Source organism: Toxoplasma gondii, chromosome IV (assembly GCF_000006565.2).
Source record: "Toxoplasma gondii ME49 chromosome IV, whole genome shotgun sequence".
In the NCBI taxonomy this organism is placed as follows: Eukaryota; Apicomplexa; class Conoidasida; order Eucoccidiorida; family Sarcocystidae; genus Toxoplasma; species Toxoplasma gondii.
The window spans coordinates 1384543-1402802 of NC_031471.1; the positions used below are offsets into that span (position 1 = coordinate 1384543).

The 18260-nt window shown below is 57.5% G+C and overlaps 3 protein-coding genes across 3 annotated transcripts; all 3 read right to left on the reverse strand.

The window, feature by feature from the left end:
* Positions 1-988: 988 nt before the first annotated feature.
* Positions 989-3380, reverse strand: TGME49_318370 (hypothetical protein). The gene has a single exon (XM_002369735.2). It carries the CDS (start codon positions 2968-2970, stop codon positions 1360-1362), a length of 1611 nt encoding a protein of 536 aa, XP_002369776.2. The 5' UTR covers positions 2971-3380; the 3' UTR covers positions 989-1359.
* Positions 3381-5274: 1894 nt separating this feature from the next.
* TGME49_318360 (hypothetical protein) lies at positions 5275-6521 on the reverse strand (the record flags this gene model as incomplete). Its single annotated transcript, XM_002369734.2, has 1 exon — positions 5275-6521. One exon carries the CDS (start codon positions 6519-6521, stop codon positions 5931-5933), a length of 591 nt encoding a protein of 196 aa, XP_002369775.2. The 3' UTR covers positions 5275-5930.
* Positions 6522-7436: 915 nt separating this feature from the next.
* On the reverse strand, positions 7437-17209 carry TGME49_318350 (Pumilio-family RNA binding repeat-containing protein; the record flags this gene model as incomplete). The annotated part of the gene is made up of 11 exons (XM_002369733.1): positions 7437-9277; positions 9480-9625; positions 10003-10089; positions 10526-10585; positions 10940-11049; positions 11595-11752; positions 12095-12277; positions 12674-12839; positions 13397-13501; positions 14057-14187; positions 14455-17209. 11 exons carry the CDS (start codon positions 17207-17209, stop codon positions 7437-7439), a joined length of 5742 nt encoding a protein of 1913 aa, XP_002369774.1.
* Between the last annotated feature and the right edge of the window lie 1051 nt (positions 17210-18260).

Genomic DNA, 18260 nt, shown 5'->3' on the forward strand with positions numbered 1-18260 from the left:
AAGCAGCCGTTCCTTGTTGCCAGAGGGAAACGCCACACTTTGACACGAAACAACTGCACGGGAGAGGCAGCCGAGTGACCTTCGGACTTCTGGGATGTCAACAAGCGTCTTTCCGAGACCATGGCATCAGACAGAAAATACCAAAGTATCGTGTCTGTACCGTTCCCCATGTGGTGGGCTTCTCAGTCAGCCTTGAAATCAAACGATTTCCAAAGAGATGTACAAATACTCCTACAGAAAAATACCTGTGAAGAAATATATACACATATACACAAATACCTAATATATATATATATATATATATATATATATATATATATATATATATATCCCAGGCTAGCGCACATCCGAGGAAGGCATGTCAGGCGCCCGTTCTGTCTGGTAAGAAGAGAGTTGTCCAAGTGTGTAGAAGTATCGGTCTCTTCGCAGTTGCCATTGCACAGAGAGATGCTTCTCTTTCGAGAACAGCTCTCGTGTTTTGTTCCAGGAAAACGCAAACCTCGAGGCTGTGACCGGGTTTATGTTTCTTTCACGACTGAAAAGAGACGGCGACAAACGCGAAAAAAATCCTCTGGCACTCAACGCGGGACTCCAGCGACAAAGCAACGGGAGCATGCGTTAGGAAAACACCGAAAAAACAACAAGAGAATCGCGCGCGCGTGCAAGGCAAATCAACAACGGACGACCTCTCTCCACTGTTCATATCTCGAACGCATCTCTCGTCCAAGCTTCTTATCTCACCCCTCTGCCTCTTCAAAGAACAGGAAGGCTTAGCCGGCTACGTAGCGTACATATCCATCTATTTGCACACAGATACATATAATACATATACATATGCATACATATATATACATATACTTATATATACATATACATATATATGTATGTAGATATATGCAGATATATGCAGATATATGTATGTATATATATATATATATATATATATATATATACATCCACCCCATCGCCGCTTCGGTCCATTGACATCGTGAGACTCTGTAGATCACATGTGGACCTTCGTGCGTTGAAGAAACGGGAGGTTGTTCACGGCGAAATTCGCGTTTTTTGTACGTCCTAGGCCCCGTATGTGGGTTAACAACTCGCGTGCTGCGGCTCGAGCTTGACTTTCAGTGTCGCGTCTTTGCCTCCTGTGGACTGTGTCTGCCTCCGTGTCTGTCCACTGGATTTCTCTCTCGTGCTCACTCCAGAAGGCCTCTCGCTTCCTGCGCATGTCCGTTCACCGGCTTTCCTCTGTCTGTTCCGCCTTGGCTCCCCTCGGTCTCTCTCTGCTCTCGTCGTTGGCCCTTCCTCACTTGCGAAGAGCTTGTTTTTCCTCCTCTGAGGGCGCACCTCGTTCCTTCAGTCTCTCTCTGTGCATGTCCTTGTCTCCTTCCACCTTCTCGTCTCAGACCGTGTTGCGCCCAGACTTTCCTCGCCGCTGTCGACCTCCGAGACTTCCGGCTTCGCGTCTCCATGTCGCTCGGCGAGGAGGAGAGCAGCCAAAGTTCCACCGGAAAAAACAGCGACTGCGAGAGCTGTCAGACAGACGACCGGAACGAAGTGGGCAAGGAAGCCGACAGGCACCTGGAGATACAGCCCGTCTGTCTCTTGTGTGTTTGTTCCGCTTTCTGAAGTCTCCGTCTCCGCGGTGGAGGATGGAAGTTCTCTTCTCTCTTCTGCTCTCGCCTTGCCTACCTCCCTCGCCACAGTAGCCTCGAAGACCAAGGAAACAACACAGAGCTCGCCTTCACACGCCACACTTGTCAGCTGCTCATCCGCCCCCTCCTGCTCTTCTGTCTTCTCCTCTCCCTCTCGTCCTTTCTTCTCTTTATGCTTTGCTTTTTCCTCTCGTTCCTCTCCTTCGTTCCGCGTCGCTCTCTCCTCTTCTTCGCCCGGCGGCTGTCGACAGTGGACGCGAACGCGAGGAGGCGACAGAACGTGGTGGGTGTGACCTGCACAGCTCGCACATGCAGCGTCGTAGCGGAGGTGGAACGGGAGACTGAAGGCGAGAGACGCCGCGTAGATCTCTTCCGAGGCCTCTGCTGTCTCTGCTCCGCCTTTCCGCGCCTCTTGACAAGAGTCGCCCGCGGGAGAAGAACACAAAACGTCCTCTTCAGGACGCCTGCGGAGAAACACCGGCGCCAGCGTCTTCTGCCTCGTCCGAGTGTACGGGGAGAGGACGGGGGAAAAGACAGGGAGTTCGACGTCTACAAAGTCCTCGAGAACTTGGGTCGAGATTCGCGGTGACAGCCGCTCGGAAGGAGACAGAGAGTCCCCGGACCGAGAAGCATCCTCGTTCGCGTCGATCCCCAACTCCCATGTCTGGTCTGGGTCCACGTAGACGACGTTCTTCAAGGTGTACGTACACTCGACGTGGCAGGCGAGTGGGGGAAGTCGTTCGCTCGCTTTCTCCGTCTCGCCAGGAGCGGAGGGAGAGCAGGCGCGCTCGGTCGGCTCCATCCCGCTACCTCTGCATTTGCGTTTCTGTCCTCGCAGAAGAATCTCGACGCGCGTCACCATCTCGCGGTGAGACCCCTCGCCTTGCAAGGAGCTCTCTGCCTGCGCATGCACAGACTGCCCGGAAGGCAGCGTGGCGACGGCGCGGCGCGAACGCGAAGCAGAGATGGAAGAAGGACGCTCTGCCGCCGTCGCGGTTTCGTGTAGGCGCTCCGCGTCCGCAAATAGGCATCCGCTTTTTTCTTGCGTTAGAAGGAGAGAGAGAAGCGCGAGGCAGAGAGTGACAGAGACAGCCAGCGGAGGAACTCGAGAAGGCACAGAGCTATTTGGAGCTCGCAGCGGGGAACACCGTCTCAGCTTCTGGGCGGGTGGGGGAGAAAGGATTGGAGTTTCTCGCTGCAGACAGTCCATTCGGGAGGAGAGCCAAGGGACAGACGAACCGGAGAGATGAGAAGAACAGCCAGCGGAGGGAGACCTCGAAGAAGAGACGGAGGAACGCCGCCTTCTCTTCATCTTCGAGTTTCGTGGAGAAGCAACGAAACTTGCAAGTGGGTGGCGGTCTCGAGGAAATCCAGGGGCGCCCGTTCAGGCTCTGATGAAGTGGATGGCGAGAGAGAAGCACAGAAGCAGTTCGACAGCTCGATGCTTGGACTTTGCCTCGAGCAGCGAGGCAGCACACAGGCGAAAAAAAGGAGCCGCGGGAGAGTCCTTCTTGGGGAAACACACAAACAGACTCGGAGCCTGACCCGAGAGGACCTTTCCAGTTGACAGACAACGACGGAGGAAACAGAAGGAAGCAGAAGGAACCTTTTTGCGCTGAATGCAGCGACCTCGTCCACGCGTGCTCGTTGTGTTGCTCTTTCACAAAAACGCAAGGGAAAAAGTCGGCAGAAAACGAGCCTGGGCTAGATGTCCCTGAAAAGAGGATCGCCGAAGAACAGCGGAAAGCTCGCCTTCTCTGCATCGAAGCGTCTGCGAGTAGAAGCAGCCGCGGGCCTTCGTTCTGAAGGGGGAATCTTTTCGTAAGTCGGCAGTCTCGGTCGCTGTGTGCGGTCGTCGAGGACGGTGTGCGCCGAGACGAGAAAAAGCCAAGTGCCCCGCACGAGGAATGCGGAGTGGTAATCGGCTCATAGTTTCTCTGTTCTTTGTTTAGGAGAAAGTGGAGGAAATCGTCTGTGTTTTCCGCAAGAAGGAGCTCTGTTCCTCCGGAAAAAGGGTGACCCTGGCGCTGCAGTCGCAGCCGCAGCCTCTCTCGTATATCCCGCGACTGACGTCGGGTGGTCGGTCTACCGGAAAAAAAGCAACAGAGGTTCCAAATTGAGGAATTCCTGTCAGACGTGTGTCGCGTCTTGCCGATGGCCGAGCGACTCGCACTAAAATGCGTGCCTTTCGGTCCAACACAGACGTTCTCGTCGTGAAACAACTCGCTGCGAACAGCAGGCGCCAGACCGCAGGTGACCCTGCGTGTCTGTACAACGCCCCAGCCAGACTCAGTTCTCGAGTCTGTGTGGATGGCTGTTTCGGAAATTGGACGGAGGGATTCGAGCTCTGAATCCTGTCAGGAACTCGACGAGAATATGGCGGCATCGAAGCGAGAACAATCAAGGACTCGGGGAGGGGAATCCTAGCTGGTGTCACCAACGTTCAGACCCACGCGCCACGAGCTTTAACCACGGAGAACAAGAGGACTTTTTCCTAGAGCTCCGAAACACAACGCCACGCTTCGTGGAGAGAAGATGCGTTTTATTGAAATTACAGGAACAGTCGGACCATCCTTGGCCGTTCATTTTAAGAGTTAAAGAGTCATTTGCTTTTCGCTTCTACCGTTACATTCAGGAGGATGCGGACCAAGAGGAAAAGGTGTGCCTTCGCCGTGCATTTTCTCGCGGCTTACTGGAAACACAGAAGCGACAGCGTCTTCGTCGAAACAAGTTGGCCTCCTGGTGTAGATCTTTCACGTTTTTGGTTACCGAGTCCAAGTTCTGTTCTGTTGACACGGCTTCGAGGACCGGCGCCTACACAGGGCTAGTGTTTTCTGCCTTTATGTTGGTCTGGAACCTTCGTGACTGAGGTGCAGCGGATCATTTGTACAGAGACAATATCTACTTATAATGTGATAATTACAATACATGGTCTAGCTATGATCTTAGCTATGGGTTGTATTTCTATTCCAGGTTCTCTAGTATGGGCACACATACTGCAGTTAGTAACGCACACGAAGGGTGGCTGTTTTTATTTATACTCAGTAGTTTCTCCAATGTACGACCAGACAGACGGCGACGCTGGTCTGATGGGGCGAGAAGACCTCGCAGCTAAAGGATAAGAATCCCTTTCGTGGAGATACTCCCTCGAGGCACCCTCACACACGGCTGCCTTCACCACGAATCCAGTTTCTCTCCTTTCTTTTGACGACCCAGACGGTTCGTAAAGACCGGAGTCGTCGAGCACTCTGGCCGAAAAGTGTCGACTTTCAGTTTCCTGCAACAGCAGATCTTTTCTGTGGACAACTGCTTTGCAATCCAGGGACGATTCAAGGGATGTAGAGGTGCTCAGGGTCTAAGCGTCGGGCCATCTCGCTCCTCGTATTCTGAGACTGGCTAAGATCATAGATTGACCACCGAAGGCAGCTCAACAAGGGCTGTGGCTAGAGCCATTCTTTCAACTCTTTTTATCATCACTTTCTGTTTCGGGGAGCGAGAGACGTTCCTCGTGGAACGGGGAAACTTGGAGCAGCAGCGTGAGCTGCATTCGTGTGCGAGTCATTTCTCGGCTGCGTTCGCACAGCCCCGGAAGCCACGGTGTGTTGTTCCGTGTTTTGGGTTAGTATTTAAAAAGATCAAGTAGGGCTCTGGTTCTTGTAAATATTGGAGAAATATTCGACAAACACACACTTTTTACGCGGTGGTATTTCCGTGACAGCTTCTTGGTTGTACCTCCCGAATTTGTCTCCACTTGATGTACGAATCTCGTGAGCCGGCAGGCGTTGTAACTTCCCGGCAGAATCTCTCCGACGAACGGAGAACGCGCCTTTGTTCTGCGTTGCATAGTCTCTTCCACGACAACGGACAAAGACAACTGAAGAATAATACGAACGCCAGGACAGGAGTCGCCCGGACTGGGGGGCCAGAAACGACTTCCTCCGGGCGCGGCGTAGTGCACACACAGACGCATCCCACAAAAGAGTAACAGAAAGCACCACACAGGTGCCTCATTTTAGAGGCACTCGTTGCGGAGACCGCGCTGCAGGCCTTCGCGGACGCTGTCCGTGCTTTCCCCATGAAAAGAGTGCCGAGGATCGAGTAGGAACACAGTTTCCGCAACCTGGAAGACCCAACACAAAATTTTCCCGAGAGTGCAACGAAGAAGACCCGCGAAGCGGCTCTTCTCGAGACGTTCCGTCCTCGTTCCCCGCTGCGGGAGATACGTTTCCCTTGTAAACTTTATGTGTTTGTCTTCTCCGTTTCTGTAAACATTCACGATGAGCCCCCCCCCCTGCGACAGCGATGCCCTTTCGCGCTCCTCCCCCCTCCCGCGACTACTCTACACACTTGCGCGCGAGGCGGGGGGAGCTGGACTCGTGAAAACGTGACTGCAGCGCAGATACAGGAAAATTCGCGAAGCCCTGATCGAACGGGCAGTGCGTCTGCGAGCACGGTTTTCTCGCCTGTTGCGCTGTGCATGAGAAACAGAGATGCTACGCTGTACCTGGAGCACTTGACAGAAGAAAAGTCACGCGACTGTTTTTCGTGGATGGACCTCTCTTTCTCCTCGGCACATCTGACTGATTGTTTCACTGATGATGCGTACCATACGTCCCACATGGACGCCTCCTGCAGATGCCCGCTGCTCCCAGGCGAAAGGTGCATCTCCACACAAGTCGAGACACCCGAGAAATTCGAGGTTCTCTCCGACACACGCTGGTACGAGAAAGCGCCTCGGTCTAAAGTACTCTCAGCGCGATGGATATAGACATCCAAATGTTGACATTCACACATATATATATATATATGTATATATGTATGTATATGTATATATATATATATATATGTATATATATGACCCATTCACTCTCTCGAGAGAGGGTTCCCTGCTCGACTCCTGGCGCGCGCGAGCAAATACACATTTCCGCTGGCGGCATACTGTGCGGAAGTGCACAAGACGCTTCCGAGGGCTGCCAGTTTCCCAGCGAATCCTAAAACCTAAACAGATGGAAAGAGACCCACCAAAAACCTGTCTCTCACAGGGTTCTCCGAACTGAAGCCACGCAAGCACGCAGATCCCCCTTCTGCGAAGAAGACAGCCTCCATATGTTCTGCGTCCTCCGTTATTATACGTAACGCGAACGAGAGAAAAGCCTTCGAGATCCACGTTTCACGGTTTCACGAGAAGGAGAAATCCCTGACCTACAGGAAACACGTTGGGAAAAAGGGAACGCGGCGCAAGCTTCGCCTGGAGGAAAACGGACATGACAGAACTTCTAGAGACACGGCACCCGACAGCGCGTCCTTTCAGATAAGTTGAAACTTTTTCAGCAAAAGCCTTCGTGGACGCCCACGGAGAGTCCGAACGCATCCACCTTCGAATCGACAGCGACATACCGTTCCTCCACTTAAAATCTGCAATCTGACGCAAAACTGCACCTCTAAGGAGACACCACTGGAGAAGAACGCAGAGGCTCTAAGACAAGGAGAAGCGTCACCACCTAGCGAGTGCTTCCGAACTGCGAAACAACATTTACGTTTCCTCGCTCTCGTGTAGACTCTGCGAAAAAAAGGGCGACTCCGGGTCCGAGCTGGATCCCCTCTCTGTCTCTCTCCACAGAAACTGGTGAACGCTTGCTCGCTTCCTTTTCTCCGGCGATATGCGTCGTTTTGCCGGGGAGACAAGCGTCCCAGTTCTCCGGACTCCACGCTCCTACCGGTACTCATGTTCGAAAGCTGTAATCCGTAGCGCCTTTCACGAGCAGCCCCGCAGACTTCCTACGTCGGCCGACACTGTTGGAAGGCCTTTAGCACTTCATTCATCATCTCGGGGGTGAGAGAGAGAACGTTTCCTGCGTTTCTCGCCTCTTCGTCGAATCTGCTCGGCGCCCGCCCCCCGGGGAGGTCCTGCCCACCCTTGTTCTCTCCCCCCGGGCGCAACTCGCTCGACCCCTGCTGTGCGGAACTCTGTCTCCCGTGCAGCGAAGACAGAAGGCGGTCCTGGACCTGTCCGGACGCGTGGACGTTTGCGTCCCCCGAGAGTGGCACCGCAAGCGTCGGTCTCCTGCTCTCCTCGGACGCTCCTGCGCGCGCTTGTTCTCGCTCTTGTTCTCCCAAATGTACAGCGGCAGGGACCCGGGGGTCTCGCGGGAGAGACGCGAGAGGCGGCAGAGGCCCTCCTCGGCCGAAAGAGGGGAAGCTACTGGGGACACAGTCACTCTTCGCACGTTCGCGACGGGGCCAGGCTAACGGCGCGGACCCAAGGGACCCGCCGCCCAGATCCATCACCTCAGACAGCACACTGGGGCTCTCTGGCGAAAAGGAAACTCCCGGGGAGGGGCGCTGCGGCGGCCCGGGCCTCCCGCCGGAAACGGAATGGCCCGCGGGCGGGAGCTGCGCACCTGAAGAGTTGGTGGAGAACAGAGAAAAGGAAGGCAGCGGAGAAGGCGGCTCCGACGAGGAGCTCTCCCACAGCGTGCTCCCGCCTAACGACCCAAACGTGGACGCTCGCTGAACCTCGGCGCGTACTGTGGGGAGGGACGACGGCCCGGACGAACCAGTCGAAGCGTGCGAGATCTGCGAATGCGCCGACGGCGCTCGGGGCGGACTCCGGACGACGGGAGGTGGAGACAGCGAAGTTAAGAAGTATCTCTGGAGAGCCGCGAGCGCCGACGCTTGCTTCGAAAACGCCCGGCCCACAGACACCCACTGCTGCAGATCCGAAGATTGTTCGTCGCGCGGGTCCGTTGTTCTCGCGTCGCGCCCCTTCCCTTCGTCCACTGGGGCGTGGTGAGGCGACTCGTCGCTCGCGGAGAAGCCTGGACTTCTTCGGCTCTTCTCGCCCGCGGCTCCATCCCGTCGGCGCACACCCTTCTCGCCGCCTCCCAGGGTCCTTTTCTCGGATTGGTCCAGCGAGGCTCCGAAGGCCTCCTCGCGCTCCTTCTTCCTCCCTTTCCCACTGTCTCCGCCGTCGCCCGCTCGCGCAAGTCCAGCCTTGAGTCGCCGTTCCTCGGCGCGACTCGCTCCCGCCTTCCCAGCCTCCTCAGCCTTCTCCCGCGACGCCCGGGCCTTCTCGCCCCGCGCGCGCGCCTTCTCGCTTCGCGAAGGTTTCGCTTGGCCAGAGCCGACCCGCTCTGCGGGCTCGCGCCCCCCCGAAAAGGAGACACGAGGGCCCTCGCGCGGGGCGCCCCGAGGGCCCTTCCCGCCCTCGCCTTGTGGGGTCGCCGACCCGGCAGGAACTCGGGGCGTGAACGCGGCGAGAGGCGGCAGCGCAGGTGGCGGCTGAGCAAGCGACGACGGAGACACGCAGAAGGAGGAGTCGGCCAGAAGGGTGAAGACCGGAGCCCCCGAGCCAGCAGGCCCCGGAGCAGAGGCCCCGCGCGGCTCGGTGCGGGGCGGAGGGGGATGAGCAGATCGAGGCCGCGGAATGGAGGAAGCGAGGACGGGCGGTTGCCCCGGGGGACCCACCGCGAGCGGCGCGGAGACGGTTCGAGACAAAGCCTCCCGGGTCTTCCTATCCTTTGGGCTGCTTGTGGAATACCCCGGCGGCGGCGAGGAAGAACCTGACGCATTCGCCCCGCTGTTTTCCAGACGCTCCAGAGCCGTCACAATGTGCTTGCCTGCAAAGGACAAACGCAATTTTAAAGAGGGGGAAAACCTTCCTTCGCTCCACAACACCGCTGTGAACAACACCTCGGTCTGTTCGCTTCTCTCTCGCCCCGACCCGGAAAGTGATTCGCTGAAATGCGTTTCGAGATACACACAAAACTCCGTCTGGCCAGCCTTGCTCAGGCGGCTCCCCCCTCTTCACCTGACGCGTACCGTAAGTGAATTTCTTTAAGATGTCGACGTGCTCGCGGAGAAGGCGAAGAAGCGGAGGGCGCAAATCGTCGGGCGCGACCTCCATCATGCGCTGCACGACGTAGTTTCCGTAGCGGTCCAGCATCACCATCTTCAGGGGCTGGCCCCTGCATGCAGATGCACACAATGGGAACTCCTCCGCATCCACCCACCTCGCCTCCACCGAGCAACGACCCCCAAGACCTCGCCAGACAACGAGCCGTCCTCAACAAACAAGCATCCGAGACAAATATCTCTTTGTTGCAAGCAGGCACCGAAGCGGCGACTCCGACAACAACCTCCAACGCAAGTCAACCAAAAGGACCTTATTCTGAGCTCCACCACAGGCTCGACACCGCGAAGGCCGTTCTCGACCAACAACGCGTTTACATCGTTGCACACCCCTTGAGCACCGCTGTTTCGCTCCACCGAGGTCTTCACCTGCTGAAACAGGAAAGAGCAAGTTAGTTCCGTCTTTCCGGCACACTCTCGTGCTCTCTCTTACATCATCTCTGGGCCGAGAGCAGCGGTGATGATGCGCCGGCGCGCCCGCCCCATCGCGTTCAGCGTGAGAGCGCGTTCGACAACGTTGCTGCAGAAGGAAAAATCGAATTTCAGGCTCGACACAGACAATGTCTGAGACTCGGTCCCCAATGAGGCTCGCCGCGACAGACTCCCACCCAAGTCGACGAGACGACGCAGTCAACACCTCAACCGGAAAGCAAAAACAACCCAAGAAAATACCCCCAAAAGACCCCCCGAAGGGAGCAAACGAGAGAGAGTGCGCAGGAAGACAGAGAGGGAAGGCGAACAGAAGGATGAGGGAGAGACGGACGAAAGAAATGCGAAAGCGCCTGTTCGCCTGAGGGGAGACGGTGGGAAAGAAGCGAGCGCGACGGATACGAGGGAGGAGAGACGAACGAGACGCGGAGTTTCCACTGCCGACGTCTCATTCGAAGCGAAGCAGAAGAGGAGAAAACGTTCCATGGAGGTTCGCCACTTCGTTTGTTGGGCTCCAGAACACTCACCACGCATATTTCTCCGTCGACAGAGCGATGATGTCCTCGCACATGAAGTCGATGATTTTCCTACAGGAAAAACGACAGAATTCGGAAACGACGAAAGGTCAGGAGTGTCTCCACCAGTGAAGAACGCAAACCTTCAACGAGCTCAAGTTACGAGAAAAAACGGCTGCTGGTAAGACCCATACTCGCGCCTGCCCAGGTAGATAGAGCATTTCGATAAGCAGCGCGACAGTCCGGACTCGAGCGGCCATGCCTATCTCCTTTCTCGATGTTTCTACACGGGAAACACCAGAAGAATTCCACGTCTCCGGGGCTGGTGGAAAAGGAGACACAGCAGGCCAGCGCTGGTGAAAAAAGCTCCCATGGCTTCTGAAACAACGCAACTGACGAGCGCTGCACATTTGCGGCGAGCCTCACATTTTATCGGCGTCTCGACCGAACTCGAGGACATGCTGTACCACGTAATTGCCAAACTGGTCACGGATCAGCATGCACAGCTCCGCCATAACAACGTCGATCAACGCCGCCTGCGAAGAAGAGAGAAAACACAACTTCGCGTTGGACTTAAAGCGGTGGAGGCCTCTCTCGAACCATCCAGCCGTTGCCTGTGCCCGTACAGCCTCGTACAGAAAATCCTTAAAACAAAGCGCCTCGCCTCCCCACACACGCACACCAGTCCTCTGTCTACCTCTCTGTTGTCTGCACAGTCGCGTCTATCTAGATCGATGTACTGAGACACACGGCGACCGAGCTCTCTCGCCTCTGTGCGTCGACATGAGAAAAAAACTTCACATCTGTGTGTGGCACAAGCCGATTTCCCTTCGTGTCTGCGGGAAACTTCGTCCTCTTCGAGAAGTCTCCAGAAGCCGAACGCCGACAGGAAACCACGAGAAAACTGCTTTAGGTGAGAAGCAAGCGAGCTGAAATCAACTGCACGCTCGATACCACTTGACGCGGCAGTCTGAAGAAGCGAGTCAGGAAAAGAATCGACACCTGAGACAGGAGACAAGCTAACGAGCGAAACCACCCCGATAAAAACACTGAGCTTGAAAAAAGAAATCTCTCCACCCACCACCTGAGACATGGGGCAAGCCTCGAGGAGCCGCTGAATCACGCGACAGCCGTAGGAGTGCACACTCATGCGCGCTTCTTGTCCTTTGAATGCATCGATGATGAACTGGACGGACGGCGAAGGCAGGCGCTCTGCACATTTCTGAATCACATGGTTCCCTGGAGAAGACAGACCAGACAGAAAAGCTCGTTTTCCCCGACTAGCGCGCCGACGTCCTCTTCGTGGCGAACGGAGGAAGGAAACGGCTCCCCTGGAGCACCCAGAAAGATCTCGGTTCACTTGGAGAATCCTGACGTTTCGTGTGACGCAGGAAGCCGTCCTCACGCAAAGGTCCGCTGCGACGTAGAGATGAGAGACAATGCTTCACTCTGCTTTCTAGGGAAAGTCAAAGAGACCGCCTGTACTGAAGGCGGCGACTCGAATCCCTTGAAACGCTAGACAGGACACAAGGAAATCGAGTTCTGTCCCCTTCCTGGAGAACGAAACAGCCCCGTTCTTACCGTGTTGATCTTCGACGCAAGTAATCACATGGTCCTTCAGTTCCCTGACAAGACGCAGTTGAGCAGGCACGGGGAGAGACTCGACAGCGCGCTGAATCACTCGACAACCATAAACCTCCAGAGACAGCCGGAAGACATGGTCGGTGAGCTGTGCAGCCAGCCACTCCTTTTCCTTGTCACAGCCTACAAAGAAGACAAAGAGAAACAGACCCACTATGGGCGAGGCGCGTCTACCTCTCGATTTCGCGCCGACAACACCCACCGGGTCTCGAGTTTCTCCAGCAGAAAGAAGAGTCCCGAAGAGACCTGACTTTTTTTCCAGAGTGCAGACTCCGCGACTCGCAGTAGAAGAGGGAGAGCAAACACCGTTCTCTTTTCCGGACAACGAAAGCTCCAGTTCCGTTTCCTCGTAAGCTCCCGACGCAGCCCCCGCGATGGAAATCCCTCGAGTGTCGTGCAGCCGCTGGATTTCCAGGCAGCCTGTGTACTTTCCGCTTCCTAGAAACAGACCGGGAAGAGGCCTTTCCACGGATGTTCGCGGGAGAGTTATATGAGCCCCCGACATGTTTACAGTCTCACCTGTTTCGAAGAACTTCTGGAGCACGTAGTTTCCATGTTGGTCGACCGCGAGGTCCAGCGCATGCGGGAGCAACTGGAAAAGGATCGGAACACGGTCTGCAAGAGGGCAAGTCTCCAACTGCTCTTGAAGAAAGACCGCCGCAAAGGGATCTTTCGCGAACTCCAGCTGAAAACAGACGCTCAAACACACAAAAAACACACCGTCCCTCGACCACAAACGACCTGCTCGCTTCTCCCTCACCCATCACATGCATGCAACAAGGGCTCCTTCTTCCTGCTTCGTTTCGCCGTAGGAAACCGAAGCCCGGCACTTCCCGATCTCGTCAGCAGTCACAAAAGACACAGAGACTCCGACCTGATGCACAGCACCGCAGTGCCTGTGCTCAACGGTCGGTACGCCAGAGGGTACAAACGCTTTTCCACGAGACGCAGGCGGTCTTACAAAAGTAGACGCGCACATGCATGCATCTTTACGATGATGTCTGTCTCTCAAGCCTGCGCTGGTCTGCATACAACTGTCGACGAGTGACACGACCTCTCGCACCCGAGCAATCCCGCAGAAAAAAGCGAAGAGGAAGGAGGAAACCTCTTCACAAACTCTAGATTCTGCCAGCACGAGCGCATGCAATCGGAGACAGCAGGCACCGGACCCTGCGGATCACCAGTGGGGTGAGACAGCGCGCGGAACACACAGACCCTCCAGCCTTCAGCAAGAAGACCTACGGCGTTTGGGCCAACGTCGCGCAACGTGAAGGGAGAGATTGTGCCGAGTCGGAAGTGCCTCAGAGCCGCACTGCACGAAAGCGGAAGCGGCGCCGTTGCGGCGTCCTGAAGAAAAGCAGGGAAAAGCACACACTCTCCACCGCCTCGCTTGAACTGGGCTTGGAAACAGTAGGTCTTTGACGAATGTGCATCCGCGGGCGGAGGAGAGGTCCTCACGCCTGCCCCCCTCACCCCAGTGAAGTTTTCGAATGGTTTGAACTTTTTTTGGAGGCGGCTGGCGAATGTTCCCTACACTTGAGTGAAGGCTTCTGTTCACAAGCGGCGTGTCAGTGGGTGGATTCGCACGCCACAGAACTCAACTTCGCTTCGCAGACGGGGACGCCTCTCTCACACAAGATCAGTGGGAGACTGTCCAGTCGAAAAAGATGCAGACCACAACTGCGTCTTCTCTGATTTCCTTACTGAACAGCGTCCACGGATGTGCAACGGTCTGAGACGCGACAAAGCTGAGAACGTAAACTTTCGGACTCCCTCTTTCGTCCTCGTGATGCAGACCTCTCTTCTGAAGAGACGTCGGCGATACCACAGCAAAAACAACCTGCGACCTCCACAAATCAGAATCCTTCCCCTCTGCGTTTCTCCCTCTTCCATGTCGCCTACCAGTCCCGCGACTCCCGACGGAGGCCCTGCACCTCTTCGCCGATTCTCTCTCTTTTTCCGACCTCTTCTGGACTCGCCAGGCGCTTCCGCCGCGCCCCCGGCGCCAGGTCCAGACGGAGAGGAAGCGGCGACTGCACGAAACAAACAGACGCACTCGAAATGCAAAAGAATCCAGAACTCCCCGAGAAACCTCGACGAGAAGAAACTCGCCTGACACGCGGCGAGGAACTCCATTTTGGTCGATGACGTCTGCTGCACACATGAAAGAGGCAACATCTTCCTCTTTATCGCTGGCGCAATGGTTTTCCTTCGGGACTTCACAGCACCTTACACATCCACTCTCCCTCGATCCGAATGACTCCACCAACCTTTGCCTCTCCTCCTCGTACCCTTCTTACCTGCGGAGACAGGCGACCGCGTGGTGCGACATCCGGGGCGACGCTGAGGCGCCTCAGGAGACGCAAAGTCGAGGGGCGAGGTCCGCGGCTGACCGGGGCACCCCACAAAGAACCCACCTGCTGGCCCAGGGCGAACTTGGAGGCCCGGGCCGATCTCCTTGGCAGCTCCCGTTCCGCGTCCGTTCGCTCTGTCCTCGCCCCCGCCGGCGCCGTTGCCTTGCGGCGGGGATCCGCGGGAGGTCTGGCAGGTGTAGAAGGGTGAAGCAGACAGAGGGCCTGCGAGGTCTGGGAAGTTCCTCTGGGGGCTGGAGACCGCCGACGTCGGGGGAAACGCCGGGGAGGCAGGTGCAAGAAAGTGAGGTCTCACGGACTGGAGAAGCCGCTTTTTCTCGTACTCCCCCGCGAGGAGAAGCGAGACATCCGGGAACGGCCCGCGGGCGCCCTCGGACCCTGTCGCCCTGACTTGGATGTGTTCAGAGACACACGCGGGCGCGTCTGAGGAGACAGGAGACACCCCGCAGTCCCCTGCGTGGGCCTGGAGGCCCTGGCGGGCAAACGCCGCGTCCCGCAGGAGCAACAGACGCTCCAGAAGGGAAGCTTCAAACCGGGGCGGGGCCTGAGCGTGCATGTTCTCGCGTTTCTGTCGCTCTGTGGCTACCAAGTGCTCGAGGAGAGACAGCTCCTCTTCGCTGATGAAGAACGGAGAAGACGGGGGAGCTCCGCCATCTCTCCGGGTCTCGGGGAGCGACGGGAGAGCCATCGGGCGCCAGCAGGCGAACGGGGACAACTGCAGAGCTGACTGGGGCGAAGAGGGAGCAATCGACGAAGGAGAAGAAGGCGAGGAGTACTGGAAAAACGACCTGAGAGAAGACGGAGATGCGCCGCGACCGGAAGCTGCGTCGCGTCTTTCGCGGTCGGCTCCGACGCCCGGCGGCTGCTGAGGCGCCGGAAACGGCAGGCCTGGAGACGAGGGTGGAGAGAAGAACATTTGACGAGGCGAAAAGGAGACAGAGGGCGGGGGACATGGGTGAGAGGACACCAGTGGCGAAGAGGAGATCGGCGACGGCGAGTGCGTCGACGAAGACATGGCGCCATGAAGCGACGACGCATGTCCAGACGCGTCTGTGTCGGGTCCTTCGTAGCAGACACCTTCGAGCGCGGCTTCGCGACTGCGGCGCGAACTCTTCTCCGGGTCACTCACGTCTTTCCACTCCCCCAAACGCAGCTTTTCCTTCCACGGGCCGCCCTCGCGCTCCGCGCCTCTCTCTTCTCGTTCCATGCCCAGCGCAACGAGGACGTCAAGGAGTACCGAGTTCTCTATTTCGCCCAAACCTAGACCTTGAGGCAAGAATGACAGGGCCTTGCACCGCCTCGCGTCTGAACTCTCTCGCTGACTCTGTCTGCCGTCGAAGGCCGGCACTTCAGGTGCATCGGGCGTCTGAACAGGAGACGCAGCCTGAGACTGCACGCGGGGCTCGAGGGTGTGCGTCGCCCTCGCGCGGGGAGACAGGGTCCCTCGGTCTCTCTTCTCTGGGACATGGTCAAACGCAAGGCCGTCTGCCTCCCTTTTCTCTGCTTCACGCGATTGCGCTCCGTCGTCCGGCAGAAGCGCAGCTTCGTTTCGAGCCTCTTCCTGTATGCCGTCGGAAACTCTCTCCGCGCTCGTCTCTGGCTTCGCCGTGGTGTCTCTTTCGTCGGGGCTGTCCTCTCGGGACATGCCCGGCGGGGGCGCGAATGCCGCAAACGTCGGACCGAGAACTCGCGGCTGAGAGGCGCCAGGCCCCGCTGCACCAGGCGAGAACGACAGGCCTGCATCGCCACCCTGGAGACCCGTCCCTTTCTCGGTCTGCATCCAGTTCACCGAGAAGGCCCGCTCGACCTCGGCGGGGACTCCTACATTCATCCCAACGGGAGGATACAGCGCGGATGGCACCGGAAAAGAACACGAGTAAGCAGGTGCAGCGTGAGCCTCTCGAGAGCCGAGGCCGCAGAAGGGCGTCTCCGAGCGAGGCCCTGCCTGGTCTCTCGCAAGGGAACAGGAGACCGACGGAGGCGGCGGCTCCTCCCAGTCTCCCTCCGCGCTTCTCTGGTCCTGGGGCTGCGTCTCAGCTTCTGGGCAGATTTGCGAAGGGTCGATGCCCGCAGACCCAACTTCGCGTTCCTGCCGAGCCGCAAGTTCTTTCTGAGATTCGCGGTCAAAGTCCGTCTCTTGGACAGGCAGACTGGAAGAAGATGCGCTTTCCTGTTCCCTCGACACGGCGAGACTGCACTCCAAATGCTGATGTTCGGCGCCCTTAGAATCTTCCTGGGTCGCCTCAGTCGGGCATTGACCCCGGCAACTGGCCTGGCGCCCGCCTTCGGCTTCTTCTTGGCCCTCCTCGATCTGGGCCAGCAGGGAGGCCTCAGGGTCGTCAGCCGTGAACTGGGAGCGTTGACTGTCGAAGGAGGCGAAGGAGGAGAGCGAAGAACGCGCGTGCAGGACCGCGTCGAGGCGCCCAGAACTCCGTCTGCCCTCGTGAGAGGCCTGCGTGCTCGCGGACGCCGTGCTGTCTCTGTGGCCCTTCAGAGGCCCTGGGGGCCGCTCCTCGGGTCGGCCTTTCAAAGGCGACAGCGGGCCTGCTCTAGCGCCGGCATCTGTCTCTTCACGTTGCTGGGGGTCGGAGAATCCGGGCAAAGTCACAAGTGCGTCTCCGGGCTCCAAACCCACGCGGTCTTTTCTCTCCGCAGAGGGACTGACCCCGGTCGCTTGCTCCATGTCGAAGACAGATTCGAGCTTCTCGGAGCCCAGAGAGAGGAAGAGCCCGAGGGGCGAGAGAAGAAAATTCAAGCACAAAACAGGGATCAACCAACACACACCGGACCGACCCACGGTCCTCCGGAAAAAACGACTCTCTCACAGGAGAGACTCGGCCTCGCGAAGCATCGACGCGGGCGCGCCCTGTGCCAAAGGATACGTGTCTTCCTCCGCAGCCGCTTTCGAGACAGTTGGGAAGACGAAGCGACTGTTTCGCGCGCGTCGGTGAGAAACGATCAGAACGTATCAGGTCCGAGAGAGACAAGCGAACTTGTAACGCGTCCGAGGGTCAGAACCACCCTTCGCTGGCTAGGCCGAGATCAGTCGACGGGCGAGCGCGGCGAGAAGGACGCTTCGCACGAACTGGGTGGGCGCTCTGGCCCCTTCAACGGGGGGAAAGGAACACCCGACGTCGTAGGACTGCTGCGTTGGCAGCGCCCGACCAGCTCCTGCAGGAGAGACGTTCTGGTCGGTCCGACCCAGCTTCACGATGAAAAATATGCGAAGAAGCCCGCGGACGTGTGACCGTCTCTCCAACCGTCAAGAGAAGCCTTACGACACGGGGCGGCAAAAAGACAATGCGTCGGAAGCGCTGCGGCTTAGCTGTGTGACGCCAGCTGACGGGGACGCGCCGAATTGACGAGAGACGTCCGCAAGAAGCCCGAGTTCGCGACTCGGATCGACAGCCGCTCTTCCACCTCAGCAGATCCGCGAGAAAGACTCGAGAACGGCGAGGAGTCGTTCAACGGCGCAAGGCGCAGAGCGTCCCCGCACCTTCGCGCCGTCTCACGTGTCTCTGCACGGACCCGCAGAGTCCGTCCCCCCCCCGCAGGGGCTCTGGACGTTGCTTGGGAGGACAGGCGTTTGCGTTTTTTTCGATCCCGACGGGGACCCGTTTCACCTAGGTCTGCGCCAGGTCTGTACACACTATGCACTTGTGGGCGTTGCCCTTTTCCCGGAAACACGGACTTGGACGCCCTCTTTCGGATGGGGAAAAAGAGCGAGACGCGAC

What these genes read in the sequence shown, in the direction of transcription:
- TGME49_318370 (XM_002369735.2), bottom strand. Translation starts at nt 2,970, where the DNA reads ATGAAGAGAAGGCGGCGTTCCTCCGTCTCTTCTTCGAGGTCTCCCTCC.